The 17510-nt window shown below is 44.4% G+C and overlaps 8 protein-coding genes across 8 annotated transcripts; 4 read left to right on the top strand and 4 right to left on the bottom strand.

Annotated features, from left to right (window-relative positions):
- Positions 1–1102: 1102 nt before the first annotated feature.
- Positions 1103–3427, bottom strand: CCR75_002471 (uncharacterized protein; the record flags this gene model as incomplete). Its single annotated transcript, XM_067960568.1, has 1 exon — positions 1103–3427. One exon carries the CDS (start codon positions 3425–3427, stop codon positions 1103–1105), a length of 2325 nt encoding a protein of 774 aa, XP_067814219.1.
- Positions 3428–3522: 95 nt separating this feature from the next.
- Positions 3523–5513, top strand: CCR75_002472 (uncharacterized protein; the record flags this gene model as incomplete). Its single annotated transcript, XM_067960569.1, has 6 exons — positions 3523–3802; positions 3859–3953; positions 4038–4161; positions 4219–4388; positions 4460–5326; positions 5397–5513. 5 exons carry the CDS (start codon positions 3523–3525, stop codon positions 4757–4759), a joined length of 969 nt encoding a protein of 322 aa, XP_067814220.1. The 3' UTR covers positions 4760–5326; positions 5397–5513.
- On the bottom strand, positions 4966–5334 carry CCR75_002473 (uncharacterized protein; the record flags this gene model as incomplete). Its single annotated transcript, XM_067960570.1, has 1 exon — positions 4966–5334. One exon carries the CDS (start codon positions 5332–5334, stop codon positions 4966–4968), a length of 369 nt encoding a protein of 122 aa, XP_067814221.1.
- A 767-nt stretch (positions 5514–6280) lies between the features above and the next one.
- On the bottom strand, positions 6281–10111 carry CCR75_002474 (uncharacterized protein; the record flags this gene model as incomplete). The annotated part of the gene is made up of 3 exons (XM_067960571.1): positions 6281–7124; positions 7193–9269; positions 9353–10111. The coding sequence occupies 2 exons, from the start codon at positions 10109–10111 to the stop codon at positions 8835–8837; spliced, it is 1194 nt and encodes a 397-aa protein (XP_067814214.1). The 3' UTR covers positions 6281–7124; positions 7193–8834.
- Positions 7216–9125, top strand: CCR75_002475 (uncharacterized protein; the record flags this gene model as incomplete). The annotated part of the gene is made up of 3 exons (XM_067960572.1): positions 7216–7279; positions 7301–7528; positions 7611–9125. 3 exons carry the CDS (start codon positions 7216–7218, stop codon positions 7817–7819), a joined length of 501 nt encoding a protein of 166 aa, XP_067814215.1. The 3' UTR covers positions 7820–9125.
- Positions 10112–10166: 55 nt separating the features above from the next.
- On the bottom strand, positions 10167–11288 carry CCR75_002476 (uncharacterized protein; the record flags this gene model as incomplete). Its single annotated transcript, XM_067960573.1, has 3 exons — positions 10167–10644; positions 10709–10936; positions 10992–11288. The coding sequence occupies 3 exons, from the start codon at positions 11286–11288 to the stop codon at positions 10387–10389; spliced, it is 783 nt and encodes a 260-aa protein (XP_067814216.1). The 3' UTR covers positions 10167–10386.
- Positions 11289–11309: 21 nt separating this feature from the next.
- CCR75_002477 (uncharacterized protein) lies at positions 11310–13862 on the top strand (the record flags this gene model as incomplete). The annotated part of the gene is made up of 5 exons (XM_067960574.1): positions 11310–12653; positions 12740–12976; positions 13040–13321; positions 13385–13523; positions 13588–13862. The coding sequence occupies exons 1-5, from the start codon at positions 11355–11357 to the stop codon at positions 13860–13862; spliced, it is 2232 nt and encodes a 743-aa protein (XP_067814217.1). The 5' UTR covers positions 11310–11354.
- Positions 13863–13958: 96 nt separating this feature from the next.
- On the top strand, positions 13959–14993 carry CCR75_002478 (uncharacterized protein; the record flags this gene model as incomplete). The annotated part of the gene is made up of 4 exons (XM_067960575.1): positions 13959–13991; positions 14120–14393; positions 14448–14532; positions 14612–14993. 4 exons carry the CDS (start codon positions 13959–13961, stop codon positions 14769–14771), a joined length of 552 nt encoding a protein of 183 aa, XP_067814222.1. The 3' UTR covers positions 14772–14993.
- Positions 14994–17510: the final 2517 nt, after the last annotated feature.

Below are 17510 nucleotides of genomic sequence, written 5' to 3'. Positions count from 1 at the left end.
TGTCAAGCTAAGGATACATTTATTTTATTTTGCTTGTACCAACTTTTTGCGGAAGTGCATGCTCCTAATTTTTCTGTTGAAAAACCATCTTGCTATTCTACAAAGGAATTACACATATATTGCGAAGTCCTTTTGCAGACCTTTCGAGCTACTGAAGCTTGGAAGACCTGCATAATAAAGTTTCTCAATATGAATTTTAGTTATCAACAAGTTGCCACCTTAATTATCTACCTCTGAATACAGCCTTAATTATCTACCTCTGAATTTATGTGAGTAGCATAATGGCAGCAACTATCTACCTCTGAATACAGCCTTGATTATCTACCTCTGAATACAGCCTTAATTATCTACCTCTAAATTCATGACAGTAGCATAATGGTAGCAACTTGTTGATAACTAAAATTCATATTGAGAAACCTTTATGCAGGTCTTCCAAGCTTCAGTAGCTCGAAAGGCCTGCGAAGGACTTCGCAATATATGTGTGATTCCTTTGTAGAATAGCAAGATGCTTTTTCAACAGAAAAACTAGGAGCATGCACTTCCGCAAAAAGTTGGTACAAGTAAAATAAAATAAATTTATCCTTTGCTTGACCTTCGAAGACTACTAACATGCATGCGCAAGATTGCACCCCCGACCATTGGCGCTTCTTTCCAGCTCAACTTCTCCTCGTGCTCGATTTGCTGGTCTTTCTTATTGCTCTTTAAATGACTTGCCAATAAAGTGCGGGCGCTCTTGGCTTTTTTTCTCACCTGTTAAAAGTAGTTCATCTAACATCGCCAAACGAAAACACGGTTTCTACTGTGCCAAGGGGTAGTCCCACCCACTTCACTACTCTCTTAGCGTGTGTGGCTAAAGCGATTCCCTTCTGTAATTTGGGGAAGGTGATGTTCTAAAGGCCAAAGGGCGATTTAAAGACGATTCTAAAGGTTGATTTTGGATGCAGTGGAATGACCCATTCAGCGAAATATTCCCTATCGAGGTGTCGCGATATCAGAAGCGGGGGGTGTTAGAGATTTTCTGTAATATATTATTAATTCGGCAATGCATTACTAAAACGCTTGAGACTCTACTTCCCACATTGATGAATAATTCCGTCGAGTCCTATTCTTTCCCATTTGACATCATTTGCTTCAAAAGAGTCACATTTAGCGGTGGAAAAAGGTTTTCGTATCGTTTCCAGACGCGACGAAGTTGTGACGACTGTCGATGCCCATGATCAAACTTTTCATTACGTGCGTCTGAGTCAAAGAGACAGCATACGGATTGGAGCGAGTAGCTCTCCATTATCAGCATTTGACGGTCACAAGCACACCTTTTTCGTCGATGTGAAAATACTTCAGCTTGTCGTTCCGATTGAAAAGAAAAAGACCCCTTTTTGGGAGCTTGAGACGTCAATAAGTCTTCCTGTCGACGACGTTTAACACATAGTTGAGCGTCTTTAAATCCTTTTTTTGGCGAAGTAGCATTTCGCGATGAGTTATTCAAGGCAGGCTTTTGATGATACCGCTTGGAACATTGAGACTTGACCGACGGAAAGTCGGTTTGACTAGCTCGAGACACGTTACCACCAACCAATATGACAAGATCTGATGAAGCGTTTTTAATGACATTCTGTTTTGACGGATCTTCAGGTATTAAACGAGGTTCTAAACGGTCAGCGTCATGACCCAGGTCTTGATTTTCAGAGAATCGTGATGTCGTTTCAACTTCAGATGTCGTGGATAGCAAGCCACATTCTTGCTCGATCCTCAAGTCTTTCTTAAGAGGATAAATGGTTCCCTTTTCCTCTCCAGGAACTGTCACATTATCAACACAAACGTCGTTTTCCAGGTTGGAAGTTTTAGGAGAATTAAGCTCACTATTCACCACGTCAGGCGAATTCGCCTCGTACTCAAAAGCATTGGCGTCTACGTCATTATCGATGGCATACTGGAGCACAACCGTCGCTTGTGATGACAAATATTCTTCTTCCACAAGTCTGTTTTCCAACTCATTGGGTTTCTCTTGTAAATTGTGGGTAGATTGCTGGCGAAAATCAGCTGATTCGACATTTTGTGGTTTTTCCGAGAGGTTGTTGTCGTCGTCTTCGTTCGAAAAGATTGATGTCAATGTGCTTAGAAATCGCCATCCTTTGGCCATTTTTCGCTTGTTCGTTGGTATTTGAGTCGACGGCAAGGCGTTCGTGGATTCAACTAGTGCTTTACTGTCTTCATTGTCTTTGTGGAAGCTATCAATATCAGTTGTACAATGTTCTTGGGTCTTGGATTGCTCAGCCGTAGCAAGACTTTGTGTTGATTCCAACGCAGTGTCAGGAAGGTCAACAGTTGCCAGTAAATTTGGTGGATTTTCTAAAAAAGATGGCGTACACGAGTCGTTTTTGCTTGATAAAGCGGTTTCCTTGGCCTGTAATTGACTAGGCATCACTTCCTTGGGTTCTTCATACTCCTTGTCACTGCTTTCCATGTCACTTTCAGCTATAAACGTCTCTCGAATGTTCTCTTGCTGATAGTAAAACTCAAAATCATCAAAATCGCCACTTGCCGGGCCCAACGAAGGCTCCGAAAGTGCCATCGGCACGTCTTCTACCGACGTTATTGACTCCTGTGTGGACTGTGCTTTCGTATTGTCATCAATAGATTGAGATTGGGACTCTAACAGCATTGGTACCATGCCATTTTCTTCAATCAACTCCGAGTCCGTTAGCTGTCGATCAATACGAGTCATTAAAGGGCCCCACTCATTCTGCCTTTCCAATTCCTGTTCCTGGTCTTCGGGGATTATACAGTCCTCCTCCAAAAGTGGTCGATCATCATTAAAGCTGACGATTTCATGCACTGAAAGTAACGAAAGCCCTTGATGATTCATTAGCTGTTTTTCCAGCTCGGACTCATTCAGCATCTTCAGACGCTCTGCCACGAGGGAATGACTATATATCGATGGCTTTGGCTCAACTGCCAATTCGTTTTCCTCCACAATAGCCAGCGCTTCGACCCACAAATACACTCGAGCTCTTTGAATACTTTCATTTGACACAGAAGACGAGGTTGTGGCGCTTTGTGGGTCGATCGACAAGCAGCGACGACTCGTGGCAAAGTGGTACTTTATCACACGGACAACGCTGCCACGCAAACGTCCAATTGTCTTGTAATCGTATTCTTGTTGTAAAGCAGTAATGACGTGTGTTGGAATGAATGCTTCGATGTCGAAATTGCGATCCACGAGCGTCGCGGTTTGCTGCAAACTGTTCGTATGGCGGACGAGCATAACACGTGATTGAGACATCTTGACGGCAGACTGCGACTCCGTGTCTTCACTTAAAGACTCAGAGAAGCTATTGGAGTCTTCTGATTCCTTCACAAGTGGCTGGCCTAGCGACGAGAGCAGCTCGCGAAGAAGAAACTCGGTTGCAAAGTCTGATCGTGGCATGTTTCTGGCGACTTTTATAAACTATTTGCTCATATCAAGAATTTTTAATTTTGACCAATTAGAAAACAGTTGATGCCTCATTGATACATCGTACAATGATGTGCTGGAGTCGCGCCGTCGTCGCGCGAACGGCATGGAGCTCATCAATCGCTGCTGTGCCTCGTAAATCGATAGAAGTACGCGGAAAGATACATTTGAAGCCTACGATTGCTTCTTATGCGGTCAAAAGCACGGCTATATCGCCAGCATTACCATCTGCAGCGACGATAGCCTGTAGGAGCAAGCGTGGTCGTGGGTCGAGGTTCAGATTAGGAGCTTCTGTTCAATTAGGAAGACATCAAGTAGATAAAGTATTAAGATTGAAGCAACGCAATGGTGAGTAGGTACCTTGAGAACGCAATTGTAAATCCTATCGACTGATTTTGTTCCAGCGTTAAAGGCGGCAAAGAGGGCGGTGAAAGGGGAGGCCAAGGTTGCTGCTGTAGCTGCAAAATCCGATGCAAATCTACGATTACGCAACTCGCTGGTGAGTGAGTGTTGTCGTCGTCCTTGCTGTCAATCAGGGACGGATGGTAAAGGACATGATATTCTACATTGTTCGTGGTGGTAGGTTCTGCGCTTTAGTAACGAAAATTCATATTTGAATTGGGCAAGAAACGGCGTATTGTCGTCCGCTGTTGGAGTTGCCATGTACGCGCAAGAGCACCACCGTGGAGCTCAGCTCAGTGGCGCAGGTGCGTTAACTGGCTGACAAATGCCACCAAGAGACATAAAGAACATGATTTTAATAGGGTTGCTGCTCTTGGGCTTTGGATACATTGGAGTGGGCACGGCAAAATATATTTATTATATTTTTCGCTTTCGCCATGTCATGGAGCTTTCGTGGGCAAGCGTCTTTGGAACGATTTCCCATGCGGCGTGGGGGCTCGCGATCTGGTTGACTGCTGTTGCCTCCTTTCTGGTACATTTTGTGTATATTCCAGTTTTATATTATTTTGTCTCACTAAAATATATACTTTTTAAAAATATTAGGAAAGTGTACCCCTTGAGCTCGATGCCATGTTATTGACCGAGCCTATCGCAAGTTATCTACCATTCCGGATTCGTCAGGGCTTAATTGAGACGTATAGTCTCCACCTGGACGAAGTAGAACATCACAACGACGAGCAAGAGCGTGTCATGCGTGCGATTCGCGGTGACCGGAGGGCTCCCGAGCTAACAAATATTGAAGTTGGGGAGGAGCTGCCTCCTCAGCTGGAAGCGCATTTAATTGAGCAGCAGCTTCACACATCCCCAGGTCCGGCAGTTGTTGGTTCAGTGCCTCCATCGTGAGGAAACCTAGCTTTCTAGTATCTCCTGATTTTTTTACTCGGTGGTCGTAGAACAATTTCTTTTTTTAAAAATTTGTGCATTCCAAGTTATACTAAGCCAGTTTAAGCATTTTTTTACATCGTACACGACGTAACTATTTGGCAAAAATTCCATAACCCGACAAGCCATATAACTAAATGACTCTTTTTCACTCAATCTGGTCCGGCTTAGGCCTTCAGTGCTTCTTCTATAGGAATGTCAAAGGCCGGATTGCGGCGCACCGACTTCCCGTCCCAAGTGAGATTCAGGGGCTCATAGGCGTCCTCACCCTTGAAAGCCTCAATAATTGGGGCGGCCACAATGATATCGCTTTCTGGGGACTTTGGAAGCCCGAGGCCGTGGTCGACGAGGCCTTTAAGCACTGCGAGGATCTCCTTGTCACTCTTATCAGGTACTGGAACCTTCTTTTCCTCACCCCAATCAAATCGTGCGTATACAAAAGGATCCATCTCTTCTGCCTCACGGTACACCATGGGGGTGAGTGGGTTTAGCATTTTCAGCTCCGTGTAGTTTTTGCGGAAGAAAGTGCTGAGCATGACGCGACACAATCCGTCAGAATTTACAAAGCGAGGCTAAAATCGCGGATGACAATACTTACCGCAGACCCGCACTATGCTCGGAGGTATCACATGCGACAAAGCGAAGCTCTTTGATACTGCGAGAGATTTGTGCGCGCCAGCTCATATTGCCGAGGTGCCTTATCAACCTTGCTTAGTAAATTCTGACCAATCCTACAACATTGGTTGTTTTCATCTTAATGTATCTACTGAAGGATTACTTACTTATTGAATGTATTCTAACTGTATACTATTGCATTGATGCACTAAATATTTGCACCTAATTGCATTCTTCGATAACATTAAAATTAGCTTTTATTGACAGATACTTCAGTTTCAGAATGTCAGCCTCTCCGGCCCGCAAAATTTCGTTGCCGATAATGTATTCAGGCATCATTACATTCTCCAAGCGTGTGACTTGTGAAACACTTGCAAAAAGACAGCAACGAAGAGGTCCAAGCTGCGAAAGATGACCTGAATAGCGCTAACATCACGCTTGCTCACTTGCCAGAGATGCAGCATCTTTACAAATGGTCCAACCGCTAACAACAATTTTCCTACAAACGGTCAGACGCATATCGTTGGAGTATTTTCGTCAATAAAACGGCGGCAAAGGTCGACTCGCCTGTCACCGCATTGTAATAAAACTTGCGTCCGTTTGGCGCATTGTGCTCCGACCAAGATGTTACCCATCAATTTACTACTTTCATTGCTCAAATGGACGAGTTTGCCCCTACGTAGTCCGCTAGCTTGAACACTGCGCGCATAAAGAATGTGCGCTCAACTCAATGATTTGTATCGAATCTAGACAGAGATAGATTCCCGGCGCAAAAAAAACTTATTTCATCCGCATCCATGGCGACCTCTACTCAATATTGTTTAAATGGAATTCGCCTAGAACAATCCCAAAGCGCTTTACCACAAAGAGCTGCGAGGAAACGCGCATTACCAGCGCAATTATCAAAGCCGTTCGTTTAATATTTATTCCTTCATATATATGTTAACTAAATGCCTGCATTTGTCATGGCGCCCCCCACTGCGAATTCTTTATAAAGCCGTGCCGTCGCAAAAATGATTGTCTCCACGTCCAAGAGGCTTTAAAGCTGTCTGGGTGTACCTTGTCCTTTAATGCTGCCTCCATAGCGCGTGCGGTGAGCTGTTTGGCGGATACAAAGCGGCCTGATGCCTTTTCCGTGTGCATCCAGTCGACAATTCGGCGCTCGGCCTCGGCAGACAGCGTGGCGCCCATGCCGACCTTGCGATCATTGGTCTTGCGGCCGCCTCCTGCCTCACAAATTGCCACGATCTTGCTTCGATCGCGCCGCCAGCGCATGATTAGCTGCTTCTTGGCACGCACTTCAGATGCTGCCACGTCCGGAAAAAAGAGCGCTAAGGTATCATTGATATTTTTGTGGGCTTCAAAGTGTGCAACAATCTCAAGCTTGCGCACATAGCTTACGGCCTCACGGCGCTGTGTTGGCTGCGAAGCTTTCTCAGCTACGCCTAATGTCTGAACTCGTATCACCCGAGGTCGACCTGGCATCGTCAGTTGCGATGTTGATTGAACTAATCAAAATGGAGATATTCTATCAAAGTTGCCGCCGAATCAGATACCTTTTTTCGGTCGAAAAGGGACACTTTTTTAAACAAAACTGATTTTGGATCGCTGAATGCTTCGGAGACTTTAAATTAAACATATTACGAATAATTGAACACAATTGTCGCGTGCACCATATAATATTGAGACGAAGTCGTAACGCTGTGTCAATCTCAAAATGAAGAGAGGTGATTCGACAATATTAATAATAATCTCCCTTTTCTGCCAATACAACACTACCTTGAAGTTACCACGTTTACATCATGATCCTCGTTGCTCTTCTCGTGGCTGTGCTATCGGTGTCTATAAATGCGTCGCTCGCCAAAGGTGGGCGACTATAACAGATAGTTCAAGCAGAAGAAGCATTAGTAGCTCGAAACGAGACGCAGGAGCTCTGGTTTGACCAGACTATCAACCACTTTGCGGCAGACCAGAACGCCACATTCCAGCAGCGCTATTACGAGGTAAACGAATTCTGGAGCAATTTTACGGGGCCAATACTTCTTAACATTGGTGGAAAAGGTGCGCTAGAGCATGCTCCGGCCGGATTTACTCACACTATCGCGGCGAAGTTCGGTGCGAAGGTGAGGAATAATCAAGGGGGCTTTTATTTAAATACTGGCTTTATATATATTTACAATAAGATTCTGGCTCTCAGAACATCGCTTTTATGGAAAAAGTATATCAAACAACAATTTGTCAACCGAAAATTACCAATTCTTGACGGTGCAACAGGCGCTTGCAGATCTCAAGCATTTTAAAGATACGTATCAAAGCCTGTTGGGAACAGAGGATGCTGATCAGTGGATTGCAATTGGAGGGTCGTACCCTGGAGCGTTGTCAGCCTGGTTTCGAGTCGCTATCTAAACACAACAATTGCGTCCTTGTCATCTTCGGGAGTGGTGCATCCCATCTACGAGTTCTACCAATTTGATAATCAAGTGGCGCTGGCAATGGGTCCATCATGTGCGGAAATACTCCGTCTTACTACAAAAGCTTTTGAAACCGACGTCTTAAGTGGCAATGGAACCAAAGTCAAGCGATTATTTGGCGCCCAAGACCTGGTCAACGCTGTTTTTTTCTACATATTGCAGATGCCGCAGCAATGGCGGTTCAATATTGCCACAAAGACATTGTTTGCAATAGTATGGTTGGATCTGTTGAGCGTAACGATTCATTAATCAATGCTTTTCGTAGCTTTACGCGCGAAATGTATGGCTCATCGTTTGGCAGTGCATGTTTCTATGATACAAAATGCCTGGCTAAAGACCATGCTCGTTGGGGGGACAGACGTTCGTGGCGGTGGCAAAAGTGTTTATAACTCGCTTTTTTTCAAGTGGCTCCTGAAACCAATAGCTTGCGTTCGGAAATGATAAATCTTGAGTATCATCTTGAGCAGTACAAAGCCATCTTTGGTGACAACGTGAATGAATCCATTGGAAGGCGTGAAAGAAATCAATAAGCTGTAAGGCGGTTTGGCCAAGTGCGACTTGTGTGGCCATTGTGGGGATTTGCGTGCAAGTCAAAACGAACCCGAACCATTACAAAAACAACGCAAAAAGATGCTCGACTATTCCACCAAGTGGATAAATACATCTCATGTAACAACGCTCAATACTTTTCTCGAATTTGTGCTTAAAAACGTAGATATGTAATTGCACCAAACGTCGCCACTTGTTCTAATTACCATTGTTTTTGCGCTTCATGCATTGCTAATAGTCTTACACACTGATGTCGTCCGCGATGGTCCAAACACGAGATGATTCTACCAAAAATAAAAAGCTTTTAATCATACAGCAAAGTGAAACACCTCTATTGTTTCTATTCATGCATCAAAATATATCCTCGCCACATCCTAGCTACTATCAACGAAAAAGAGTCTTCAACCCATCATCTTTGAATTCTTGTATCGTGGTGAAAGCGTTGACACGCCCATTGTTTCCTTTGTTGAAATGTAAGCATACATGGAGCCGCCGATCGAGACCATAGCAATTCCAATCGTCTTTTGAACCGTAATTACGTCGTGATTTATCAAAATCGACATGACAATCACAACCACCTGCTTCACGTTGCCGCAGACGGTTAATGTTACAGCAGATGTGACTTTGTTGGCCATGAAACTCGTGACATTAAGCATAAAGCTTATCATGCCCGTGACAAGAAACCAAAAGCTCGCCAACGGCATCACTTCTCGATTCTGTAAAAGTGTCTCCACCTCACCAGAGAGAAACATCGTAACGAGACACCAAATAGCAGACAATGGCGCCTGGTGCAAAATCAAGTCCACGGGATGTAACTTTAAGTCTCCATTTAGAAACTAGACGCAAAAAAACACGGTATTTGTTAATGAAAAGAGCTCTTTGGAGGACAATGCCAACGCTTTTGACTTTATCAAAGTACCTTGTTGGAAAGGACGGCCTTGAAAGCAGCAAGCAGAATGGCCACGAGTGTGATGATAAAACCCAATAAAGTACACGAATTGTCGCCCGTGCATGCTAAATAGACACCACAGGCAACAGGAAGGAGCGACAGCTTGCGCTTTAATGAGTATAATTTGCCAAGAATCAGCATACTAAGCACCATGACGATCGCTGGAACGAGCGCACGCATCACTTGATTCAAAGAGATGGAAACGAGGCCTAAACTCCAATTCCCTGTGATAATGTTACTCACGAAAATGAGCGAGAAGTATATCATAAGCTGTTTTTGGCCCGGTTGAAGTTGCTGGCGCTCAATGCCTCTGTACACGTGAATATATAAAACGGCGCCAAATGTATTGCATGTCATGTGCACGAACGTGAGTGTGACGGGCAAGCTCAACACACTTAGCGCCTGTTTGTTTAAAAATGTCATGGCAATATTCTGTCCAAACCACATGCTGAGCCAGAAGACTATGACGATTGCTTTGGTCGAAGAGGAGCCTTTTTCCCTTAGCTTCTGGTCATCAAATGGCTCAAGATTTGACTTGACTTGTGTCGAACTGTGGTTCGTATCGTCTTCGTCCAGCAGCTGTGTTGTTTCAGTCGTCGTATCAGCGTTTTCAAGATCGAAACACACGTCCACGGACGCTTGTGATGCGTCGGTCGCCGTGGTGGAGTTCATTGTTTCAATGCCTCTTGACTGCAGGCGCGGCCGTGAAGTAAGCGCATTAAGAGCCATTTCTTACACTTCACACTGAACGCAGTGAGTAGAAAAATGAAACTGAAGGTAGTGGTGATCTCGGAGACTTGATAAAGTCACGAAAAAAATATATTTTTGCTGCCCGCAGACTTTATAAAGTCGCGAAGAAACGATTGTTTTTGCTGGATCTTAGAATAAGTTGGCAGTGGTTTCCACAATTAATATTTAAAAAGGCTGACGATGTGTTTCAATCGTCAATGAGACGCTGCGCCTTAATCGACACTGCCGATTTAGACCACCTTAGAAATCCCTAGCTAATTAGAGTTCCAATCGCCACTAAAATGACGTGAACGTTTGTCATTGTCCGCAGACGCTTGACCGCGAGCTCTACCATGCGCTTCAAACCCGTACCTGAGACATATTACCGTCCTTAACTTTTGCGAATACGAGCGAAAGATTCTACTAGAAAATAATAACGTCAAACCTGCGATTGTGAGTCCTGAGACGGTTTGAAAATTCGATAAAAAATCGCAAAGTGGTCCAAGTGCTACGAGATGGAGCGTTGACCCGTGCTAGATTGATAATTTGTAAGCTACAAAAACATACTGACGAACGAAAAGGTAACACGAAACGGACCTTCCAATTTTGTTGGATGTGATCGAGCTCACATAATAGTTCATAGATACTCTTGCATTGGCGAAAATGCACTCGGTGGAGACACTTTGCCGCTGATTCGATTGTCATCATTCCATCGGGGCTCATCATCGCCGCTGCCAATCGCTTGGTCATTCTCTTTGGGTCTCGCACTAGGATGAACACGTCTTTTTCAGATTTCGCAACTGATACGACAATGTCTATGCATCTCTGTCCTTGTCAGCAAATCACATCCATTACCAATCCTCTACTATACTTTGCAAACCTCAATGCTGCAGCTCTCATTTTCCTTTAATACTAGATCTAGCACAGAGCTATTGCACATTACACAATCATGGAGGTCAGTCGCAACTTTTAATGGCTTTAAACTTGACAACCTGGCACTCCTTTGCTGCTGCGCACGTGTCGACATGGACATCAGTGAAGCACTGCAAAGAGCAGCTGCCAATTTTCGCTGTGTCCGCATTTCTTGTGCGTCAATGCTCGACGCAAAGAGCTGCTCAGCCGTCATATTCGCGGGCGCATCACCCAGGTCTTCAAGCAGCTTCCTCAGCAGAGGCATTGAAGGTATCAGAATGATGGTCGGGTGTCACTAATTGAAAAGAATTAGTGACTTCAAAGGTTCGCGATGTCTTCGACGCCTCCGCTGATCTCCGAGTGGAGTTTAGGCTCGTCACTCGGTGCTTTAACTGCTCCAAGGGGTCAAGAAGAATTATCGCAGGAACCTTTTCGTCCTCGCATGTCATTTCTACGCCGCCTGACATCCGCACCGACGGCAAGTCGTGATGACAGAGCTCAACGGAAGGAGCTAGAGCGCAAAGAGCTCCTGGAAATGATCCTCGAGTCCATTGCAAACGTGCCTACTGCTGTTGAGCGGATACAAACAAACGAAAAGCTTCGACAGGCTTTACATGAAGAAATGGGTGACGAGAACTTGCTGTTGCATCGATTTTTCGATGCAAGGCAAGAGCACGACGTGACTTTGCGTGATACTCTCTCTCGAGACAATTTGCACCAGTGGGACCTTACTCAACACTCTGTAAATGCTACTGGACAGAGTACACGACCTCTTTGTACAACAATGTCTCTGAGTTCCTGTGACAACGATGAGCCGAGTCAAGAGGGCAACGAAAGTGGCAGTGCATATGGCTCGGAGTACGAGAATGACCTCGCAGAAGCAGTAAATCAGCTCTGCATGACGGACGATACATTAAGTGCACTCAATAATGCTGTATCGAGTTCAATTGGAATCGTACAGACCAACAGAAATAACGCGCGAATCTCGAGCTCGCCACAGTCGTCACTTGGGCTAGGAACTTCACCCGGAAATACATCAATGGACGGTGAGCCTGTGTCGGCACTTTGGCCACGGCAGCCCAACCAATTTGCATTTACGCAGGAAGAAGATCACACGATGCGAGCGGAAGATGAAGTGTACAGCGAGATGGTGAGCTCGGTTTGCGAGGACGAGACGTTCCAGGATGAGATGGATGAGATCAGGGAAGACGATGACAACGAAGCTTTAGATGACGAGAGTGAGAAGAAACTATTTGAAATGGATGATGACGAGGATGGAAAAGTCGCGTCGACGGAGGAAGTGATTGACCAAAATGGTGAGGAATTGACTCGAAAGTCGTATGAAGAAACGTCGGTACTTTTGAATCAAGAACGAGTATTTCAACAGAATGTTGATACGCCATTGAAGCGGAAAGCCGATAAGGTTCATACTGTGGATATTAAAGAAGGTGGCGATGAATGTGATGAAGGGGAAAGTTCGGATGGTAGCCACGATGACGATGATAATGATGAGTCAAAAGAGTACGAGGTGATTCAGCTTCGTATCATTCGCGAGAAAAATCGTACTGGATTCGAACCGAATCAGGACTGGCGACCTCGTCCTGGAGCTGTAATTGGCGGTCAATACAAGGTCTGTATTGTTACAAGCTTATACAATTTGAATGGAAGCGTGAAAGAAAAATATGTGGGTGTGTTTGCATGCGTTGATCTCTTTAGGTGGCAACTGCGATCGGAGAAGCCGTTTTTAGTCGCACTTACAAGTGTCTCGATGCCATTACAAACAAATTCGTGTGCCTCAAAATCATCAAGAACAACAAAGAGTTTTTCGATCAAGGCGTGGATGAAATTCGAGTGCTTGAATATCTAAATTGCAATTGCAAGGTCGATGAAAAGCATCTCGTGCGATTTTTAGATGCTTTTTACTTTCGAGAACATTTAATCATCGTGACGGAGGTGCGTTACTTGCTTCAAAATTGATACTTTTACACTCGGTTCTCATGATTTCAATGGATATAGCTCCTTCGAGACAACTTGTACGAGTTCTCTCGCTTGCTTTCACAGCGCGGTGTTATCAACTACTTCAGTATCCCTCGATTGAAAAAAATTACTATCCAAGTGCTTGAAGCTTTGGATACCCTTCACACACTTGGACTTGTGCACTGTGACCTTAAGCCCGAGAATATTCTCATCGAAAACTTTAGTTCATGCACCATTAAAGTGATTGACTTTGGATCAGCATGCTTCACTACTGACGAGCTCGCATCGTACGTCCAATCGCGCTCGTATCGTGCTCCAGAGGTTTGTTTGCTAATATTTGCCATGCATTGACGTCTTTTTAATTGATTTTGGGCTACTCTTTAGGTGATTCTTGGTCTCGTGTACGACACTAAAATCGACTTATGGTCCCTTGGTTGCGTCATTGCCGAACTATTCACGGGCGCGGTTCTTTTCCCCAATGACTCGGAACAGACCCTGCTGGTTCGAATCTTGGCAACAATTGGTACGTTTGCTTTCAATTTTTCGACGTGACGTTTTTTTTTTATTTCTATTTCTTTCGGCTATAGGTCCCATTCCGGCATCTTTACTAGCTGGTCGCGAAAATCTGCAGCGCCAGTTAATCGACACGGGCTTATTTTCAGTCGACCACGTAGGCAACGGGAAGCTCAATGCGAGTCAACTACTTCCTCCACTTGTCCAAGTCATTTGCACCAAAGACGCTGAATTTCTAGACTTTTTGCAAAACCTTCTCCAGATTGACCCAGCGTCTCGTCCATCAGCGCGCAATGCGCTGGCACACCCGTGGCTTCAACACAGTGTCTTTGTTGAGAACTGTATCTGATTGGTCAATATCTATTCTACGAAATTAAGTATACCCGGTACTATTATCCGGACAATTATAAAACAATATAAAAGACTAGCTTACAATTTTAAAAGGATGGCATCTCCGGGTATTGACAACTTCTCGGCGGTTAGTATTGCTCTACATATTGTCGTGTTCGTCACGTTAGACCATCGACGTTGAATACAAAACCGCAAAGCAAAGCGCCGCGCTGATTAATTGAAATTAATATTTAATATGGTAATGGCATTTTGTAGAGCCAGGAAATGCAGTATCAAGTAGAGGCTTTGAGCCTGGCTCAATCACCGCCAAAAAGTCCAAGTAGAGAAACACAAAGACTGAGTAATAGCGACGTATCACCATCATCAAGCGTTGCGATGCGAGGTCCCCGAAGTGTCAATTTAAAGTTGACTAGAGGAACCACAAGCGATGGAGTGGGCTTCTATACGTGCAATAAGTGGGAGGATTTTTACCCGAATCAGGAGGTGGCAATGGTCACAAGCATCAGGCAGCCTCCAATTCCTCCTGAAGGTGCCGATAACAATGTTTATTGAAAAATTACAATTCATGAAAATACATTGGCAGGGTATGTACCAGTGCGACTTGGCTATTGTCGAACTCAGCAGACTCCAGAAGCAGCATTGGCCTTTGACGAAGACACACCGAATGGGTCTGCTGGCTTAATTTTAATAGTTGGCAAGAAATTGCTGACAGATCGTTTTTTGAATTTTATTTGATTGTTTTGGCAGCTTTTCGTTGGACACTTTATTGTGGAACGAACATTTATTAGAAGAGCGAATTATGCAGTTAACTGCGTGGACACGGCAATCGCCTCTTTCGCGGCGACAGAAATTCGATCGCATCAACCGATTAGTTAACAAAAGTACGATTGCGAGTGCTGGGACATGAGCTGCTCACAATAAAATTCTTTTCGCTGAATGACGGATTCCACACGTCGAGACCATTACTCAAATTCTAAAGGTTTACTCTTTATAGCATTAGTTTCTTTGAGTTCAATATCAGCAAAACCGGAACTTTGCATTAAATTCTGTATCGAGCAATTTAGCTTTTATATTTCTGGAGGTTTAATTGCTAGGTTGAAATAAATAAAAGAATCTGATAGTGCGTTTACGACATCAGTGCAAATATTTAACATTTGCGTTCTGGTAAATGAAATTGCATGCCAATTTGTTCGCATTTTACTTACGGGAACGAGTATCGTTTTGGTAACGCCACACACTCTTTTAGTATTGCCAACCCCCTATATTATAATTAGGAACACACCCTGATTTAATTATCTAACTCCCTTATGTCACGCTCGTCAAGTACACTTAACGAGGAGGTCAATCAAATCGTGTGAAGTAAATTGACCTGTCACTCTTAAGTGACCCATCTTTGTGTATGTGATGCATACAGGTGCATTCTCATTATAGTGGACGACGTCAGGTATAACGGGTCACCTTTTGCTGGTACTGATAACATTACTAGTTAACCTACACTGATTACAGTGAAGATGGAGCTTCTTCAAATCGAGATGGTGACAGCTCGTCAAAAAATTTCTTCCTTCGAGGATGTAGTGGATCGTCTGGTTCGTGTGAACCAGACTCTATCATGCTTTAGCTCGGGATCATCAGCTTTGGCAGACGCCTTAGACCGTTCCGGGGTGATTCGGAATTGAAAGAAGCCTAGTACTGATGATATCGTTGGAGTCGCCCGACATAAAACGTAGGATGTGTACGCATATTACGAGGAAAATCGATCCAGGTACATCAACCCGTTTCGTGTACGCAGCCTTGACGGTGCAGTACACGAAATGGGTCGATATACTTGGTGTAGCGGTGTTGGAAGGTGAATATTGAAGCAAAGGACTGTTGTCTTTATTACGAAACGGTACTGGATTCTACGATTAGTGTAACGGGTCACTACGACTTGTACTGCTTCAGTACAAGTCCACTTCGCACGCTTCAGTTGCGAGTGGTGCCTCACGTTATTCACGTACTTTAATACGTGCAGAGGGAGACTTCTCTTTAAGGTAACTAGCTTAAAGAGGGTAAAATGAAAACTGTATTAATCTAATTAAGTGTCTCTCTTTCTATCTTGTAAATGCTTACTTAATTATAATCTAATACTAAACATATATTTGAATTCTTATCTTTATCTTATCTGTCTCTCTCTTTTGCTTACATCTCCAGCAGATTAGTCTGCGGAATAAATGGATATAATGGTCTAAACCTATTTATGGATAAGAATTCTAAACATTACCATATAAAGTAATATCCTCCAAATATTATCTACCTTTTAGATAATATATTGATTAACAACCTTTACGTGTTAATTTCATGTAACGATACACCCCTTTACATCACCCCTCCCTTAAACGACAGTCACTTTGACTGTCATTGGATGGAGTGGTCAGTAAGTGACCACTTAATTTAAAAACGATGTTGATTGGTCAGAACCATCATCTTAAATTCCATCGCATGATGAATCAACTCATGCGGGGTGTCGATAGTGCTGCGCCTTCGGCTGCGGTTGGTGCAGCCGCGGTTGACGCACTGTCATCTCTTGCGGCAGACGGAACGTCTGCCGTAGTATCTTCCACTCGCACAACACTAGATGTTGCGAGTGCACGTGGTGATTCATCACGTCAGTACGACCCTTCTTTGGAGGTCGACTACGAATGCGTCGGACGAAATGGCCGACTCGGGGAAAATGGAACAGTCGCCTGATAGACGTCAGGCGGCTGACTATGAGCCTTCGAATGAGAGGGCTCATTCTTATAGACGAGTAAATAGTTTATTTGGATCCGACGATGAGGATGACCCCTCATCGCCTGTTCGATCTCTCATACGGTCACCTGCACGTGTTTCTGCGCAAGGTGATGGCGATGGCGCAAGCCATCGTAATAACAGTTCTTGTGGTACCCCTGCTTCAGTGGGTGCCACTCAGGGAAGTGAAGACAATAAAATGTCTCATATCGCCCCTGAAAAGAAGCCGTGGCTTATGCCAGAACGGCTAATCAATAGTTTCTCTGGAGAAGCTACTCCTCACAATAAATATCCTTTATTTATTGCGACAAAGCTACATGGCCTTGATCCCAGCGCGAAGAACTCTCGCGCTGCGAAATTTTTTATCTCGATCCTTTTCTTAAGCATCGATGGTTTAGTGGTAATAATAAGCGAGACAAAGTCTCGGATGCAAGCCTGGAGCGCGTTTACTCGCAATGTCAAAGACATTGGACGAGAAGCTTGGCTTCAAAAACTAAACGCGAATCGCGTTAAATTTGATAAAAGACTTCCAACCGGTGCAAAGTATAAATTGCATCGGTTGTCACGTGAGGCTGGACTTCCATGCCTCACGTGGGGTGATCCCTGTCCGTGTTGTGTAGACAACTCGAAGAGGGTAAAAAGGGATGTCTATTCCCTTTTTTCGCCCTGGGGAAGGGCTCGCATCTCTATTGAGATGCGTGACGCGATTGACGTTTTGCAATCGATTTACAAGCGCCAAGGGCGCGTGTTTTCCGATGGGCCTTCTGAGCCATCGGGTGGGTCTCGTCATACTGACGGACGAGGCCCTCAACGTCAACAATCAGCTGGGAACGAGGTTCCCAGCTGTCATGCGAAGGTGGATAACCTCGCCAGCGAACAA

This window comes from Bremia lactucae, linkage group LG9 (assembly GCF_004359215.1).
Source record: "Bremia lactucae strain SF5 linkage group LG9, whole genome shotgun sequence".
NCBI lineage: Eukaryota > Oomycota > Peronosporomycetes > Peronosporales > Peronosporaceae > Bremia > Bremia lactucae.
Note: the sequence above shows the minus strand (reverse complement) of the source record. Positions and strands in the feature narration are given on the sequence as shown.